This window comes from Adiantum capillus-veneris, chromosome 4, assembly GCF_014529385.1.
Source record: "Adiantum capillus-veneris isolate H3 chromosome 4, ASM1452938v2, whole genome shotgun sequence".
Taxonomy (NCBI): Eukaryota; Viridiplantae; Streptophyta; class Polypodiopsida; order Polypodiales; family Pteridaceae; genus Adiantum; species Adiantum capillus-veneris.
In genome coordinates, this window is record NC_140934.1 from 18,970,056 (window position 1) to 18,989,483 (window position 19,428).

General features: G+C 44.3%; 1 protein-coding gene across 1 annotated transcript in view; it reads right to left on the bottom strand.

The window, feature by feature from the left end:
- The window catches only part of LOC147458814 (FMN binding protein), a 109,739-nt gene that overhangs the window by 86,350 nt on the left and 3,961 nt on the right, over positions 1–19,428 (bottom strand). The window contains exon 2 of the mRNA XM_086510248.1: positions 14,802–14,855. Within this exon, the coding sequence (XP_086366374.1) occupies positions 14,802–14,855 (54 nt within the window). The remainder of the gene's footprint in view (positions 1–14,801; positions 14,856–19,428) is intronic.

Here is a 19,428-nt window from a genome sequence, read left to right on the forward strand (position 1 = left end):
CATTTTCATTATCGGGAATTCTAGTTCATAAAGTCATACAGCAGAATACTGTCAGCTCAGCAGTATACCTGAAACCCAGAGAAACATGAGTAACTCTATATCAAAATATCGGGGAAATCTGTCAACAAAGGAGCGGAGTGACTCCCCTCTTGTGCAAACCTGCTGCACCAGATTCGCCCATGCTGAAATCGGGGTTCTATCGGAGTAGACTATGCTAAACCGAATGCTTCAAGGTAAAGTTCCACAATCTGAGGAGTATCTGCTAGGTCGTCCTCCTCCATCCACTTCACATCCAACGCGGGATAGTTCTTGAATTTAACCAAGAACCGCCTCATCACTTTACCTTTAATCTTTCTATCTTTATGTGCCAATATCTGTTCTGGAACGAGTATCTCCTCGCTTTCCTCCACTTCGGGTTGCTCATCTGCCTCCCCATCATCGGGCACATCGCCTTTAAAAGGCTTCAACAGACTCGCATGAAAAGCATTGTGAATTCTCCAAGTATCAGGCAGCTTCAGTCTAAAGGAGACATCATTTATCTTTTCTTTTATCTGGAAAGGTCTATAGTATCTCATGCTAAGCTTTGGAAAAAGCCGCTCCTTTTCCTTTTTCTTTCTTAGGCGTGCCTTCTCAAAACGTAAGAGCACCCAATCGTCTTCCTTTAATTTCAAATCGCGACGGTGTCGATCTGCTGCTTTCTTGTGTCTTTCTTGAGATTTCGCTAAAGCCTCCCGGACCTTGGCAAAAGCAATGTCCAAGTCCCTGGTCGGCTTCAAAAATCTAATCTTTCATGCTAAGGAAGGGTGGAACCTTCATAGCACCTTCAATAATCTCAAATGGCGCCTTCCCCGTCGAAGAGTGGATCGTGTTATTGTAGGCAAATTCCACCAAGGGCAAAAACTTTTCCCATTGAGTCTTCTGATCAGAAATGTAAGACTTCAATAAATCCAATGCGACTAAATTTGCAATCTCATATTGCTGTCTGCGGGTGGAAAGATGACGAGAACTACAACCGTGTGCCGATGTTCTCACATATAGCCTTCCAAAACAAACTCGTGAATCGGGGATCTCTCTCAGAGACTATTGTCTCAGGCATGCCATGTAATCTGAATATCTGGGCAACGAACAATCTCGTTAAATGAACCGGCTTGACTGTTTTCTTCACTGGATTTAAATGAGCTTGCTTTCTAAATCTGTCAATAACAGTCCAGATACTATCGTGCCCACTGTATCTTCGGGAGATCAAAAATGAAATCCATAGCAATACTTTCCCAGGGGCGGGTGGGAATGGGTAAAGGCTGTAACAATCCCTGTGCTTTATGCCTGTCAAACTTGACCTTCTGGCATACCAAGCAACTGCGTACAAAATCGTCCACATCCATCTTGAGTCTCGGCCAGAAGAAGTAACGCTCTACACCTTTCAAGGTGGTATCAATGCCGCGGTGACCCGTAAATGGTAGACAGTTGCATTCGGTTAGAATCTTTTCCCTCAATGGCTGTGTAACGCACGACATCGTTTTCTTCATCAAGTAGCCATCCCGAATGGAATATCCTGCTACTACCTCCCCATTCTGTATTCGACTGAATACATCTGAAAAATCTGGATCTGTGGCGTACTGACTGACCATGTCCTCGAAGCTTCTATGATGAATCGCGGAAATAGCCAAGAACAACTGCTTCCAAGACAAAGCATCTGCCACCAAGTTCTTATGTCCCTGCACATGGACAATCTGGAAGTGACACTGTGACAAGATGTTAGCCCACCGCATCTGCTTTTTCGCTAGCTGCTTCTGTGACAAGAAGTAGCATAAACTCTGATGATCAGGGAAGACCGTAATATCGGCTCCGAGTAGGTGATGTCGCCACTGAGACAGAGCATGGATAACCGCCAAAAGCTCTTTCTCATATATTTGTGCTATCAATTCTGGCCTTGAAAACAATTGGCTTTCGTAGGCAATGACATGGCCTTCTTGCATTAAGACCGCACCCAGACTACGACCACAAGCATCACAATATACTTGGAATGACTTTTGCAAATCCGGGAAAGTGAAAACTGGTCCTGTAGTCAATTTCTCTTTCAAAGTCTGAAAGGCAGTCACCTCTATAAGTCCCCATGAGAAAGGGACTCCTTTCTGTGTCAAGATATGCAAAGGGGAAGCAACCTCTGCAAATTTTCTAATGAACTGCAGGTAGTAAGAACATAAGCAAAAAAAGCTTCTAACTCCATGGACATTCTTCAAATCAGGCCAATCACGTATAGTCTCAATCTTGGCCAAGTCCATTTGTACTCCTGTTGCTGTAGCAGATGTTGTCTATGTTCTGCCTCATCCTTGGAGAAGACTATAATGTCATCAAAGAAAGTGCCAACAAAAGATCTGTACTCTCTGAAAATCCTGTCCATCATTTGGTTAAAAGTCGTTGGAGCATTGGTAAGGCCAAAAGGCATCACCAAAAATTTATAAAAACCGAAGCTCGTCTGAAAAGCTGTCTTGTAGACATCTCCCGGCGTGATTCGGATCTAATGATATCCGCTTTTCAAATCGATCCTGCCGAAACAAGAGGATCCCTGTAATCTGTCAAGAATATCATTGATCCTCCGAATCGGAAATCTGTTCTTGATGGTGATTTTATTGGGAGCTCTATAATCAATGCACATTCTCCAAGATCCGTCTTTCTTCCAAACCAACAACACCAAAGAGAAGTAGGGTGAAGTACTCGGCTGGATACTTTTCCAAGAGGTCTTTCACTTGGTTCATAATCTCTTCATTCTGGGCTCGGCTCACACGGTAAGGTGGCCGGTTCAATGGTGTGCTTCCAGGTATCAGACCAATAGTATGATCCTCAGGACGAGATAGTGGAAACTCGTATGGCAGGCCCTTAGAAAAGCAATCGGCATGAGTGTGGAGAAAATCTTGGTGTTCTTTATCAAGGTCAAAACATATTCGACCTTCAATCATCATTTAGTTCTCTCCAGAAATCGAGTAAAGAAACTGAATTTCATCAAGTACAATCTCTTTGCCCTTCATTTCTCAAAGTTGCTTTCTTAGCTCGATAGTCAACCACGGCGTTGTTTTTGTGATACCAAGGGATTTTGAGGAGGACATCACAACCTCCCAAGGGCATTACGTAGAAGTCCTCGTGCCCTAAACACCCCTGACATTGCAAACGAAGTTTGCCAATGATCGATGTAATGGCAACATCCCGTCCGGGTGCCGCTAGAACTGCCTCCGCCTGTGGCCTCAACCTGTCAGGCGTAATTCCAAATCGAGTTGCCAATTCAAGTGAAAAGAAGTTGGCCTTGGCTCCTTCATCAAAAAAAATGAGGGCTTCCTGATCGTTCACTTTGCCATAAGTACGGAAAAGTTTTGTACTTTCGTTCATCTGATTCAGTTAGGGCCCCACGCAATGTGGTACCAGTTTTGCTTTCATCTCCCTTTTCTGCCACATTCCTCTGCTGCTCTAGAACTCTCTGGCCTGTCTTTAGTCTGTTCTTGCTGTGCCTTTTGGGGGCACTTTGCGGAGATGTGTCCACATTCCCCGCAGCCAAAACACTTCCCCTCTTTGAGATAGATAGCCCTTTCTCTAAGAGTCTTCGGGGACGTGTATCTTTCGTTTCTTTGTCCTGAGAACTCTTTCTCTTTCTACTTTCATTGTGAGAGGTCTGTTGGGTTCTTTGAGTCAAGATCTCATCAGTGGGGTAAGTCAAATTTCCCGAATGTATCGCAAAACCCCGTTTCGCATGACCCATCAATTCTTGAATAGAATTCGACTTTTGTTCCAGGCAGTAGTCTCTGATCTCTGTACGAAGTCCGCAGCAAAACCGCTCAAAAAGAGACCTTAAATGAAGAGGTTGGTAGAAAAGAGTTCCAAAATCTCTCGCAATAAGTGACCAAAGAATCTCCTTGGGTCATCCGAAGATGATTCCAAAAGGTTCGTATATCTCGTTCGTACTCCCGAGTCAGCCAAGAAGAAATAAAGAGCCTTTTGAATTTCAACCATTTAACTGGAACTTCTTCCTCAGAAGAAGAGTGGACCACCATGTTCGAGCATTTCCCTTGCAGAAAGAGGTAGCCCTCCGAATCTTGGAGTGCTCTAAGTAATGCCCTCCAGAGAAAGCTATGTCAAACTGCTGAATGAAGGCTAAAGCCCTCGGAGCATCTCGGAACCCAGAAAAGGATTCAAACTTAATCGACTGGCCACCTTCTTTGAATTCTTTCACTTTCTTGCTTTTGTCTTCGAGAAAGTCATATTGGTTGGCTCTGGCAAAATGCTTCTTTTCAAGAGTGCTTGTTCATGTCTTTCTGCAAGTACAGGATCCGCTTTTCTGCACTCGTCTGTCTTTTCGGCTTTCCTCCCTACCTGAGAGGAGAAGCGATGGCCACAAGCCATCTCGAGTAAATCTTATCAATCGGGTAATTCTTCAGGTGTTTCGCCAATCTCGGGTCCCTAGAGTACTTAATCAATCTGTTCACACATATGCCAATCTGCAATTGACGTTTGTACTCCTTTCTGGCAAACTTGTCCAAAAAAAAAATTTGCCCAAATCTTCATTCTTTTCTTCAGTTCCCGCGCCGGATTTTCAACCCTTCTTTGCCTTCCCACTGAGAGGTGCCATCTCTGTCAGATTCTTCACGAGAACCGATGTGTAATCTGGGATTCTTTATGGCTTTATGCCCTGTAAGACAGAGCGATGAAGACAGGAGCGTGCCCGATGCACGATGTATGAAGGGTGGAGTGGCTAATAAGTCCGCAGTTGGGACACAAAGATTCTTTCCCAAAAGCTGTGTGCGCTGCAAAAAGGATCGGATCCTTCGTAGAAGAAGAATCTTTCTGTGCTCTGATACCACTATAACAAACTTGGACACCCCAAGTCAAGATTCTACCTCGACACAGCAGAGATTCACTTCAAAACAGTTCACACTTCACAATTAAGTCAACACGGCCCAGCGTAGTTTCCGTGCCTAGAGATATTGGCCCCATAGACTGGCACCCCTTTCGGTATTTCTTTTTGTATTAATCTGTGTTCGAAGTACAAAAGAATGGGTAGGTGCTCACTCTCACACTCTACGTCCCGATGCTCTGAGAAGTGAGGCCTTGCCTACTTATTTAAAGGTACAAGGGATGCCCAAAAGCACTTAAACTTAAAAGCTTATAACCTCAAAAGCAATTATCCCAAAAGCTGCCGTAAATCATCCAGCGCAATTTCCGGATTTCCGTACATTGCCACGTCAGCATGTCAGTGCGTTTTTCGGTGCTTTTCTCTCTGGCCAACTGCCACGTCAGCCTTTTCGGCGCATTTCAGTGGTTGTGTGTGTCCGGGATTAGCCACGTCACCAGTTTGTGACAGACGGAGTAGAGCCCTCCTTGGGAAGCTTGTGGTCAAAAGACTTCTTCTAAGGGGAGGAGCCTTGGAAGGAGCTATTGCTTCATCAAATTCAAGCCAAGGTTCCACAGACGGGAGGCCCATGGAGCCCTTCCACCCACCGGATTTTCACATAGATGCGCAGAGTAGACCTGAGCACGAGATGGATCGCTTTGCCGCGAGCCTGCTTCGGCGTTGGGAGCAGTTGTGGGGTGGCCTTGAATAGCACCAACCCACATGCATTGAGGAGCGTTTGAGGCAGCCACTTGTTTGGAACCCTATGGTCAACACGCTGTGAGGCAACATATTTGGTAGCATACCTCATGTCTCTTGGATTCCCATGGCAGAGGGTCCAGCCCACACTTTTGGGGACTGGTTGCAATTTACAGTATGTCACAACCCAGTGACGTGGCAGCCCGTGTACACACACCCCTAAATGTTGACGTGGCAACAGTGTACGGAAACCCGTAAATCGAGGCGCAGGACCCGATGCATTTCACAAACTACTGACGTGGCAAAAGGCCATAAGGAAGATGCGTGGGCTACTTTTCTCTATGCAAATAACCTACAAAAGCTGGCTGTTTTTCTCTACGCAAGTGAAAGCTTTTGGAGATTAATAGCTTTATTTTTAAGCTTTGCTTTATTTTATTAAGCAAGCCTTGTGAGAGGAGTTACCTTATTTTTGAATGCTTTTTATGGGCATCTTTTGGGGCTCTGCTTTTGGCATCCCTTGTAAACCTTTACAAGTGTGGCTTGGGCTCCCACTTCTGATAGCATCTAGACGTAGAGTCTGAGAGTGAGACCCTCCCACTCCCTTGTACTTTGAGCACGGATTTAATACAAAAAGAAATACCGAAAGAGGCACCAGTCTTTGCGCCAATATCTCTTGGCACGGAACTCCACCGAGCCGGTGCCGAATCAAATTGTGGACTGTTTTGAAGTGAATTCCTGTCGTGTCGCGGTAGATTCTTGACTTGGAGTGTCCAAGTCTGTTACTGTGGTATCCAAACGCGGCCGATTTCTCTTCTACCGAGAAATCCGATCCTTTTTACGCGGCACTTATGGATTCGAGCAAAGCACAGTCGACTTCCTCTGCATTCAGAGATGCAGGAAGAGATCACGAACAAGATTCACGTGAGGAGTATGGCCCGCCTCGGCCTACTTAGGCGGAGCTTGAATTGATGGAACATCGAGATTGGTCGATGATGCAACAAAGTTAATGATAGATTTTGCGAAGGACCCTAAACTTGCAAAATTTTGACCCAAACCTCCTTCGACGAGGTGCACTCACAGTGGCGGAAAACCACGGAGCCACCCCTCAAATCGGCGCTCAAACAACCTCCTACGCCGAGGATGTTTACAGAGCAAGAATTGACAGAGGTGATTGATGCATGGATTAGCCAGCTTTTTGACGCGCAGAACAAAGCTAAAAAGCACAACAAAAAGCAGAAGGAAGGAGCTGACTTCCCGGGTTATTTAGGCCGTCAATCTACATTTGCCTCAGCAAGAAAGCAGAAGAAGCATGTGCGATTTGAAGGAATACCCAGTTCTTCTTCTTCATCTTCTTCTTCTGACAGTTCTTCTAGCTCTTCTGACTCGAGCGAAGAAGACAGAAAGGGAAAAAGCAAAGCAAAAAGCAACGCTTCAAAAAGGGCAAGAAAAAGGCAAAGAAGCCTAAATCTCGCCCAATTGTTGACAGTTCTACAAAGGACTCGTCTTCGGATAGTTCGGACTCTGACGACAACAGATTTTATGCAAAGAAGAAGAATTTTTATAAAGCCAACCAGTATGACTTTCTGGAAGATAAAAGCAAGAAAGTCCGAGAATTTAAAGAAGGTGGATAGTCAATTAAATTTGACACGCTTTCTGGATTTCGAGATCCTTTGAAGGCTTTGGCCTTCATACAACAGTTTGACATAGCTTTCTCCGGAGGACATTACTCAGAGTCAGAGCACTCCAAGATTCGAAGGGCTACCTCTTACTTCAAGGGAAATGATCGAACTTGGTGGTCCACTCTTCTATTGAACAAGAAAGCGCGACTTAAATGGCTAAAATTTAAAAGGCTTCTTATTTCTTCATGGCTAACTCAGGAGTATGAGCACGACATACGAACTGCTTGGAACCATCTTCGGATGACCAAGAAAGATACATTGCACGCATATTGCGAGAGATTCTGGAGCTCTTTTCTACCACCTTCTTCATTTAAGAAGATCTCGTTCAAAGGACAGATTGAACGAGAGATTCGGGATAACTACTTAGAGCAAAAGTCAGATTCTATTCAAGAACTGATGAATCATGCGAAACAGGGTTTTGCCATTCATTCAGGCAATTTGACCTACCCCACATATGAAATCATGACGCAAAGGACCGAACAGACTTCGACCAATGAAAGTAGAAAGAAGAAGAGCAACCCAGAAAAGAAAGAAAAGGATGCACAGCCCAAGCTCACTCTTCACGAGAGAGCTAACTACATCAAAGAGAGGAAGTGCTTTTTGGATGCGGGGAAACTGGGCACATCTCCGCGAAGTGCCCTAAAAAGGCACCGAAAGAACAGAAAGACAAAGATGAAGAAAGGCCTGAGAGTTCGAAAGCAGTTAAGGAACGTGGACGAAAGGGCAAGATGAAAGAAGGACTGGTTCCAAAGATTGCATGGGTATTGACCCAAGCACGATTTACGAGAGTATAGAACTTTGCAGCGCTTGGGGCAAAGTGAAAGATCAAGAAGCCCTGATTTTCTTTGATGGAGGCCAATTTCATTTCACCTGAATTGGCGGCGCAGCTCGAGATCACACCCGATGAGATGGGACCACTAACCACTAACAAAAGCAATTCTAGCGGCACCCGGCACGGACGTAGCCATTACACCTGTCATTGGCAAACTTCGGTTGCATTGTCAGGGGTATTTGGGGCACGAGGACTTCTACATAATGCCCTTGGAAGGTTGTGATGTCTTCTTGGGAATTCCCTGGTACCATAAGAACAACGCCGTGGTCGACTATCGGGCGAGAAAAGCGACTTTGACTACAGAGAAGGGCTGAACTATTGTACTTGATGTGAAACGTAAGGGCGAGTCTGTCCCTATTGTATCAACTTCGGCCATTTCCAAATTAATGTAATCCAGTCTGTTTGTTTACTCGATCTTTTTGAAAGAGTTGAATGATGAACATAAGACAAATTTGTCGGAACTTGATAAAGAACGCCAAGATTTTCTCCACACTATGCCGATTGCTTTTCAGAGGGCCTGCCAAGCGAATTACCACCCGCTCGTCTTGAGGATCATACCATTGATCTGATACCTGGAAGCACACCACCGAACCGGCCACCTTACCGTGTGAGCCGAGCCCAGAACGAAGAAATTATGAACCAAGTGAAAGACCTCTTGGAGAAGGGTCTTGTCCAGCGTAGTACTTCACCGTACTGCTCTCCAGTGTTGTTGGTTTTAAAGAAAGACGGATCTTGGAGAATGAGCATCGATTTTAAAGCTCTCAACAAAATCACCATCAAGAACACATTTCCGATTCCTAGGATTGATGATATTCTTGACCGATGATATTCTTGACCAACTACAGGGATCCTCGTGTTTTAGCAGGATCGATTTGAAGAGCGGATATCATCAGATCCGAATCGCGCCGAGAGATGTCTACAAGATAGCTTTTCGGACGACTTTTGGGTTATTTGAGTTTTTGGTGATGCCTTTAGGCCTAACCAATGCTCTAGCGACATTTAACCGGATGATGGACAGGATTTTTCGAGAGTACAGACTATTTGTTGGCACTTTCTTTGACGGCATCATTGTTCAGTGTTTTCTCCAAGGATGAGGCAGAACATAGAGAACATCTGCTACAGGTCTTTCAAGCATTACGAGATCACAAGTTGGTGATTAATGCGAAGAAAAGTGAATTTTTCCTGCCCAAGATACACTTTTTGGGACACATTGTCTCAATAGTAGCAAGTGCAGATGGACCCTGCCAAGATAGAGACTATCCGTGATTGGCCCGATTTGAAGAATGTCCATGAAGTTAGAAGCTTCTTGGGCTTATGTTCGTACTACAGGCGGTTCATTAGAAAGTTTGCAGAGGTTGCTTCCCCTTTGCATATGTTGACGCAGAAAGGAGGAGTCTCTTTCTCGTGGGGATCCACAGAGGTGACTGCCTTTCAGACACTGAAAGAGAAATTGACTACAGGACCAGTTTTGACTTTGCTGGACTTGCAGAAGTCATTTGAAGTATATTGTGATGCTTGTGGTCGTAGTCTGGGTGCGGTCTTAATGCAAGAAGGCCATGTCATTGCCTACGAAAGCCGATTGTTTTCAAGGCCGGAATTGACAGCACAGATTTATGAGAAATAGCCTTTGGCGGTTATCCATGCTCTTACTCAGTGGCAACATTACATACTCGGAGCGGATTTTACTGTCTTCACAGACCATCAGAGTTTACGCTACTTCTTGTCACAGAAGCAGCTATCGGAAAAGCAGATGCGGTGGGCAAACATCTTGTCACAGTTTCACTTCCAGATTGTCCATGTGCAAGGACAAAAGAACTTGGTGGCAGATGCTTTGTCTCGGAAGCCGTTGGTTCTGGCTATTTCCACGATTCATCAAAGGAGCTTCGAGGATATGGCCGATCAGTATGCCACAAATACAGATTTTGCATATTTTCACTCGAATACAAAATGGGGAGATAGTAGCGGGATATTCCATTCGGGATGGCTACTTAATGAGGAAAACGATGTTGTGTTGTGCATTACACAGCCGTTGAGGGAAAAGGTTTTAACCGAACGCCACTGTCCACCTTTTACGGGTTACCGCGGCATAACTACCACCTTGAAAGGTGTGGAGAGATACTTCTTTTGGCCAGGACTCAAGAAGGATGTGGATGATTTTGTACGTAGTTGCTTGGTATGCCAGAAGGTCAAGTTTGACAGGCATAAAGCACAGGGATTGTTACAGCCTTTACCCATACCACCCGCCCCTGGGAAAGTATTGGAATGGATTTCATTTTTGATCTCCCGAGAACACAGGGTGGGCACGATGGTATCTAGACTATTATTGACAGATTTAGCAAGCAAGCTCATTTCATTCCAGTGAAGAAAACAGTCAAGCCGGATCACTTAGCGACACTATTTGTGGCCCAGATCTTCAGACTACATGGCATGCCTGAGACGATTGTCTCCGACAGAGACCCGAGATTCATGAGTTTGTTTTGAAAGGCTATTTGGGAGAACATTGGCACGCGGCTGTAGTTCTCGTCATCGTTCCACCCGTAGACTGACGGGCAAATCTGAGATTGTTGATTCAATGGTACTAGATTTATTGAAGTCTTACATCTCGGATTAGAAGACTCAATGGGAAAAGTATTTACCTTCGGTGAAATTTGCCTACAATAACACGATACATTCTTCGACGGGGAAGGCGCCATTTGAAATTATTGAAGGTGCTACGAAGGTTCCACCCTTCTTAAGCACGAAAGATAAGATTTTTGAAGCCGACGAGTACACGCGTGACTTGGACACAGCTTTTGCCAAGGTCCGCGAGGCTTTGCAGAAATCCCAAGAAAGACAGAAAAGGCAGCAGATCGCCTCGTCGCGATTTGAAATTGAAGGAGAACGATTGGGTGCTCTTACGTTTTGAGAAGGCATGCCTGAGAAAGAAAAAGTGAAAGGAGAGGCTTTTTCCAAAGCTTAGTATGCGCTACTACGGACCTTTCCAGATTTCCCAAAAGATAAATAATGTCTCCTTTAGACTGAAGTTGCCCGATACTTGGAGAATTCACAATGCTTTTCATGTGAGTCTCTTGAAGCCCTTAAAGGCGATGTGCCCGATGATGGGGAGCCTGATGAGCAATCCGAAGTGGAAGAAAACGAGGAGATCCTTGTTCCAGAACAGATATTGGCACATAAAGACAAAAAGATAAAGGGTAAAGCGATACGAAGGTTCTTGGTTAAATTCAAGAACTATCCCGTGGTGGATGCGAAGTGGATGGAGGAGGAAGACCTAGCAAATACTCCTCAGATTGTGAATCTTTACCTTGAAGCAATTGGATTAGCATAGTCTATATATACCTAGATGAATCCAGGATAAGCCCAGACTCACCCTTGAAGGAAAGTGCAAGGTATAGACCCATGGTAGTCAGCCACAAGACAATATAACCATCAGCTCCATCATCCATAGTATTGACTAAATACCACGACATCCCCACTAACGTCATCAGTGCCCAATAGTGGGTGTAGAACTAGGTAGTAACATATACTCCCCAACACAACATACACCACACGCACACACACATGAGCATACATCAACACAAAGTTCAGCGTACTGAGTTTCTGTCATGACTCCGGAGATCAAGGGCAGACTCAGCCATAATGAAGCCTAGCACTAAAAGAAGCATTAAATCGAAAAAATTAGCACAAAAATGAGGTAGTTGATAGCATAGTCTATTCTAAATGGAACCCCGAACTCAGCTGGGCGGAATCTGGTGCAACGGGTATGCACAAGAGGGGAGTCGCTCCGCTCCTTTGTCAACAGATTGCCTCGATTTTTGATACTAAAGTCACTGATGTCTCTTTTGAGTTTCAGAGATAGAGCTGACAATATTCTGCTGTAATGACTTTATGAACTGGAATTCCCGATAATATGATACTGATTTGTTCTTGACTTGTTTAAGTGCAGAAACTGATAGACGAAATGACTGCAGCATTTCGGTCTGAAAGATCTCGATAGACGTGATTGCAATATAGATTAGTGAATCGGGCATCTATGAGGTCCTAAGTGGATCTAGATGCGATTGCTAAACACGTTGCCGATTAATCATGGTCGGAGATCCGAATGAATTTTTGAATGTGATTTGTCATGTGATGTCCTGTGATGTCAATTGATGTCCTGTGATGTCATGTGATGTGACTATCGATTGGTACATGTGCTAGATTTGTGTTCCTAGTACTAACAGTCAACATCTGCTAAGACAATTTATGGCTTCTATCTGTTTTGCACGCGTAATCGAGGGCAATTACAATGCTTTCAAGAGGGGGGAATGTCACAACCCAGTGACGTGTTAGCCCGTGTACACACACACACACCTGAATGCTGACGTGGCAGCACTGTACAGAAACCCGTAAATTGCGGTCCAGAACTCGGCGCATTTCACGGACTACTGACGTGGCAAAAGGCTGTACGGAAGATGCATGGGCTGCTTTTCTCTACGCAAATAACCTACACAAAAGCTGGCTGTTTTTCTCTACGCAAGTGAAAGCTTTTGGAGATTAATAGCTTTATTTTTAAGCTTTGCTTTATTTTATTAAGCAAGTCTTGTGAGAAGAGTTACCTTATTTTTGAATGCTTTTTATGGGCAGCTTTTGGGGCTATGCTTTTGGCATCCCTTGTAAACCTTTATAAGTGTGGCTTGGGCTCCCACTTCTGAGAGCATCTAGACGCAGAGTCTGAGAGTGAGACCCTCCCACTCCCTTGTACTTTTGAGCACAGATTTAATACAAAAAGAAATACCGAAAGGGGCGTCAGTCTTTAGGGCCAATATCTCTTGGCACGGAACTCCGCCCGGCCGGTGTCGAATCGAATTGTGAACTGTTTTGAAGTGAATTCCTGTTGTGTTGCGGTAGATTCTTGACTTGGAGTGTCCAAGTCTGTTACACAGTACTCTCAGAGGAGGTTCAGGACGCTCAGCTACGAGGCATGAGGGAGGTGCAAAGTATGTGTCAAGATATTGTAGAGGCTATATCTGCAGAGTGGCACACCCCTCTGGAGCCGACAGCTCCCTACTGGATGGGGGCTTTCACACGACTGGAGGTCCTCATTTCAGCTAGGGCTTACTCAGACACAGGGTCTTGCGTGTTCTTCAAGGTTCAGGGGGAGGGCCACCTTCACAGAGTCATTGTCAAGGCACCAGAGGTGGCTGAGTGTTGCTTTCAGCAGATCAGAGTTGTGGGCATCAATGGGAGGACTTGTGTGTCATAGATTCCGACCCCACAGATCTTGAGTCAGGACAACTCGCTGTGGGCTTTCAGCAGATCAGAGTTGTGGGCATCAGTGGGGAGACTTTTGTCATAGACCCCAACTCGAAAAATCTTGAGTCAGGACATTGGCGGCTTTGGGCTTGGGAAGCTGTCCTTTGGTGCGAGTACAATGGGACCTGGGGGAATGGTTATGGCGAGATCCCTTTACTCACCCGGGTACCCCTTTCTTCTAATACACAGCTTGGCTTGGTCACCACATACTGACAGTGCGGAGAGAGGCTTGTCCTGTTGCAGCCTCTCACTAGCAAGAGGAGGGTCTCACGTCCGAGTTTTGCCATTCTTGGCAGGATTCTGATAGCGCTTATGGGACAGCAGACTGGCCAGCTGTGCCACCATGTTCCAGTGGCTAGTTGCACATCGAGCTACCGCAGAGGGGAGTTGGTTGATGCACAGCAGCCTCTCGGTAGTATGCCGCCTGTGATCACCCACTTGAGACTGTCATTCTTTGTGGAAAGCCCCATGGCACAGCAGGTTTGCGGATTCTTTGGTTGATGCCTACACTCTCCACAGCCAGCCAGCACACTTGGGGTGCTGCAGCTCTGTCCACACTCACGGGCCCAGCACTTGGTTTTGAGATGGCTTCTGCCAGCAGGATGATTGTGATACAGGAGGGCCGGCCTACACTTCAGCCAGCGACAGTTCCTCGGGAGTGGAGCAGAGATAGAAAGTTGTGCTAGGAGCTCATTTGCAGTCTTACACTATGGTTCATCTGGCGCGCCCACTGCTTCCGCATCTTTGAGGCTTGACCCATCCCACCAGCGGAGACTGTCCGTGACATCTGGCTGGAGCTTGTCCATACCCTCAGGGGCCAGTTTGAGAGACTTCATGGTAGCTTTAACCGGTTGCATGCAGAAGCGCCAAGAGGCCTTCATTCGACTTTGGCACCCAGAGCCCTTCTTCGCCATGGTTCATGGCGTGCCAAGATGGCAGCACCACCCACCAGTGTGGCTATCCCCCCCCCCCCCCCCCCAATTTCCTAATTTCGCCATCATTGTACATATCTTGTATTTTCACTGGAAGAGCATCCCCACATGTTGATGTAGCCCTCGCTAGCAGGGGCAGTTTGTAGCCCTTTCTTAACTAATGGAAGGATTGTTTTCTTAGGGAAAAAAAATATTCGAAAGAAAATTCAGCCAAGATATGATTTAAAAGAATGTTCTCTTCCCTTTGTGACTGATTACATTCTTATTTTTCAAATGCACAGAACCAGATAGCAAAGTTTTTTTTTTCTACTAACAATTATAGAGAACTGCAGACTTCCTATACACTACTTGTCCTCTTTAATTTTCACTGTCATCTGGAATGTTCAGGACTCTTAAGCATGTAAGCATTGTCTAGTGGTACAACATTGGTACCCCAATGAGCACCTTATAGATCAAATGATGAAAAGTAAATGAGCAAAATGTAAGCATACCTGATGAGCTGTTACACGTTGCCAGAACTCTAATTCTTCTTTCTCACTTGTGATCTAGGGGAAAAAAAAAGGGCCTTATTAGCCTTTGGTTCAATAATTAGAAACAAAATCTATCAAATGCACAAATAAGGCTCCTGAATAGGCCTTAGTTATTGCACTGGAAAGCATCATTCATACCACAAGGCAAGCAAAACAGAAAGTGACAATACAACAATGCTGACAACATATGAACAGCCCTCTTTCTCTCTCATTCTCAAATGTCCTGTCTCTTTCTACCTTAGTGATCTCACTTCTCCACAATTGCCTTAGATGCCTTAGATCACTTCCCCACAGTTGCCTTGTATATGTATGTGGCATTACACATGTTCTCTTGAGTCAAAGGATCTTTTTGTAGTTGAGCCAGATTGGAATCGAGGTGTCCACCACATCGGAGGCAAGTCCGCGACTTCATTGCATCTTCGCTGGCTATTCTGATAGAGCTAAGAGGGGGTGTTAAGAGTTTGGTATCCCTTTGGATTTGTCCAGTCCGTTTTGGTATCTCCTAGTGGCAGGTGATAGGGAGTGGGGGCTGTACCCAGCCTCGAAAGGTAGTTTTCTCATTTGGGTCATAAAATCCAATATCGTAATACAGCTTCTAAACTCTTTCAAGCCCAAAAGTGTACTGAGGACCCACTCTTGACGGATGTACAGGTCTGGAGACTCCTATCCAACCATACAGGAGAAAGCTTATAACGGATAAAACCATTAAGCCCAGTCAGGTTAACAGGTTTGGGGACTCTTGTCGGACCGTACAACCATTACAATGGGTCCTCAGAGTCCTGTCCAAACACGTTGAAAACAACATGAAACACGTTCAAACGGATTCCAAACAGACTCAAACAAGTTCAAGCAATATTAAACAACTACAAACAATAATTAAAATACAAGCAGAAATATTAAAAAGTTGTTCATGTGAAAGGTTCTCCAATCACTTAGAGTCGAAGAGTGATAGGCTTTCCACAGTATTGTATAATGATATGCCTTTGCCGTACTACAATGGTAGCATCATTCTGATGATGCCAAGGCATTCATAATAGAGCAGCACAATTCCCAAGCTTCATGATGGGACCTGTCCATGGTATACTTAAACGGAAACTCAAATCGGCCCAATGAGCAGGATAACTTTGCTTGTATCTCATGTAGCTACTAAGCTCTACTTTGATTTAAGTTCCCATTAGGTCATAATCAATTCCAAAAATTTTACCAAAGTTTGAGGGAATAAAGTTTTTGTTATTCCTGGACTGAAGTAAAATCAATGTGGCATTGCCTTGAATTCTAAGTAGTTCACTACAAGCATCTGGTGCGGTCAAGAGCCATTTTGGGTAAAAGACTAATGGTTGTTTTTGCTTTCTTAGCAGCCGGTTATTTTAGTGTCGGAGCATCTGTACATTCTGGACAATCTTTAAAGGTATGTCCTATCTTGAGAAATCAAAAGAATCTGCCTTCCTCTTCCAAAGTTTTCCTTTGCTTTGGAGTAAGCTAAGGAGCTTGTTGTACTTGACTCTACTAATCTCGAGAAGAAAAACGATTTTGACTATTTTGGTCGATAGAGGGTTCTTTTTTCTGTTTCAAGTTCAAGGTAAGTTTTCCTTTCGTTAGCTTATAGCCATTGCAAATCACAAAGGAAAATCTAGATTTTAAAATCTCAATTCTTTTCACGTTGAGGAGGAAGTTGTCTTAGTCTCCCAAGGAAAGGTTCAAGTTTCAAGAAGTGATGAATCGACACATGTTGCATCAAAAACTAAACAGGAGGAGCCATTGTTACAAGTGTGGAAAGCATGGTCCTTTGTGTAAGAATTGTAAATCTGAAGGAAAACTGAAGAGCTCGCAAAAGGACAAAGGCCAAGGCAAGCTTGATGAAGATAGCAGTCATAGTGATTCTACGAAGGAGACACCAAAGTCTGTTCGTGTCGCATAGACTACACTGGCAAAAGTTCGAAGCCTTCTAGCATGTTGATGGGTGTCGCAACATGCTTTAGCCAGAGAGAGGGACGTGAGAAGCAAAGAGGGGCAACTAGAGCTCCCAAAACTTGATTTGGACCAGTGTCGGAGTTCAAGTCATCGATGTTTGGCCCGTGTGTCGAAGTTCAAAGCACATTGCATCTGACATATTTATTCAAAACACTATCGATGTGATACACACAATTCATTGTTGTTGGCAAGATTATGGACAAGGTGTATTCCAAAGCTCATTATCTTGAAAATCTTGGACGTGATGTGTTCACAGTTCACAAATGAGGATTCTTGAACGTAGTGTGGTCTACAATTCAATTTTCTATGAGGAAACCGGTGCTCAAGATGGAATTCTTTCAGTGATAGGCTGGTGGTTGCAAATCCAAGGTGTATCTAGCAATCAGCCATTGTTGGGGTGTCCATAATAGTAGCTTCTTCATCAACTTGGTCTTCCTACATATCTCCTTTATGAGCTGCAATGAGGGTCTTATAATGCATCTCAAGTGAATGCAAAGTGTGATCCTATTTAATTATTTTGTCATTTTTACTTATTCGACATGGATCTCGGTCGTGCAATTTATTTCAAGGGTATTTAAGACCCTCACGGTAGTATATAAGTAGCACTTTGCCCCCACTGTATAATAATCATCTAATTCATTGCTTTGGTTGGTTGGTTCAAGCATCCATCTCTCTCTCTCTCTCTCTCTCTCTCTCTCTCTCTCTCTCTCTCTCTCTCTCTCTCTCTCATCGTCGACGTTAACAAGAATACCCCAAAATTGTCTCCCTACTCTATGCTCTTTCAAAGATCTCACCAAAATCTGGGTCTGTAGCATACTCTTGCCACGTCGGATCAAAATCCTGATGATGCACTAATGTAACAACGGATATATGTGGCTTGCGAGAAATCGCAGCTGCCATCACTATCTTCTTTTCCTTCAAGTACACTATCTAAAAGGGAAGCTACGACAATATGTTCGCCTATCTCATGTGCTTTTCCGTTAACTTGTTCTCGGACAACAAACTGTCATGATTTGTGTACATTGTAAAGTCTACACCGAGCAAGTAATGGCTCCACTGAGTGGACGTATGAATGATAACTAAGAGCTCCTTTTCATAAATTTATGCAACCCTCTATGACATTGACAACATTCAACTTTCGTAAGCTTGCATTAAGACCATACCCAAACTGCTTCCACAAGCATCGCAACAAACCTTAAAAGATCTCTGGAAGTCTGGCAAAATCAACCCTGCCCAGTATTCGAATTCTGTCGGAGTCTCTCAAAAGCTGCAATCTGTGAAGGTCCCAAGTGAAGGTACCACTTTCTAAGTCACAGTATGCGACGGTGTAGCAATCTCCACAAACTATTTGATGAACAGCATGTAGTAAGAGCAAAAGACCACAAAGCTTCTAACATCCTGTACATTTCTCAAAATAGACGATTAGCTGAGACTTTAGGTGGATCCATGCTAACATCCTTAGACGAAACAATGTGTCCCAAAAAGTGACTCTCTAGTAGAAAGAACTCTCTCTTATTTCCGTTAATCACCGATTTGTGTTCGTTGAACACTTGCAACAAACGCTTCCAATGCTCTAGTTTGAAGTTGGAGAAAACAATCATGTCATCAAAGAATGTGTCAACAAAATGTCTATGCTCTCAAAAGATCCTATCCACCATCATGTTGAACATTGCAAGAGCGTTTGTGAGACCAAAAGGCATCACCCAATACTCGTACAATCTGAATGATGTCCTAAACGCGGTCTTGCATACATCTCCAAAAGCCATCTAGAACTGATGATAGATACTTTTAAGATCAATTACAAGTAGAACCTTGTAATCTGTCAGGTATATCATCGATCCTAGGTATTGGAACCCGTTCTTGATGGTAATCTTATTCAAGGCCATACCTTACAGTTTCGTATTGAAATTGTACCGTACCTTACATATCCTTCCACCTTGCTTTGCAAGGTGGTCGGTTCCTCCCATCTGAAAATTCCAAGGCAAGACCTGTCTCCTCTGAGGACTATCTATCAAGTCATCCTCCTCCAAATCCAAACTTTAGGAACTCCACGGTTCCTATTGGTAGAAGTCTAGAAGGTCCATAAATAAATAGTTTCAAAAAGTTCTTGCAACATTGCAACTTTTCAAGAGATTCTTCCCATCCTTTTCTGAATCTATCAAGCTGAGTGGCTCGGTAGTCATGCTTTGTAAGGTGTAGCGGAAGTGAATGTTGAACTTTGCTCAAAGAGAGTGCTCAGAACTGTGCTCAAGGGTTCCTTTTACTTACGGAAGGGAGAGCCTTCCGTTCCTTTAGTGAGAGAGTGCAATGGACACAAACAAAGTGGTGAACACTGTGAATGAAGGTGTTGAGACTGATAGATAGAGAGAGAAGAATACGACACCAGAATGTTGTCAAACCCTCCTCCGAAGGCCCCACTCTCTATGGCGAGAGCGGTCTACTATTGATTGCACAAATCTCTACAATTCTTGGACTTGCCGACGATGTCGCAGACGATGAGGACGACGATGAGACGGGCTGAAATCTGAAAACACTAAGGGTGAAATCTGCAAATCTTGTTTCTGCTGAATTCTGACTCCGTCGCTGACGACGGCGATGATGACGATGCAATGACGAC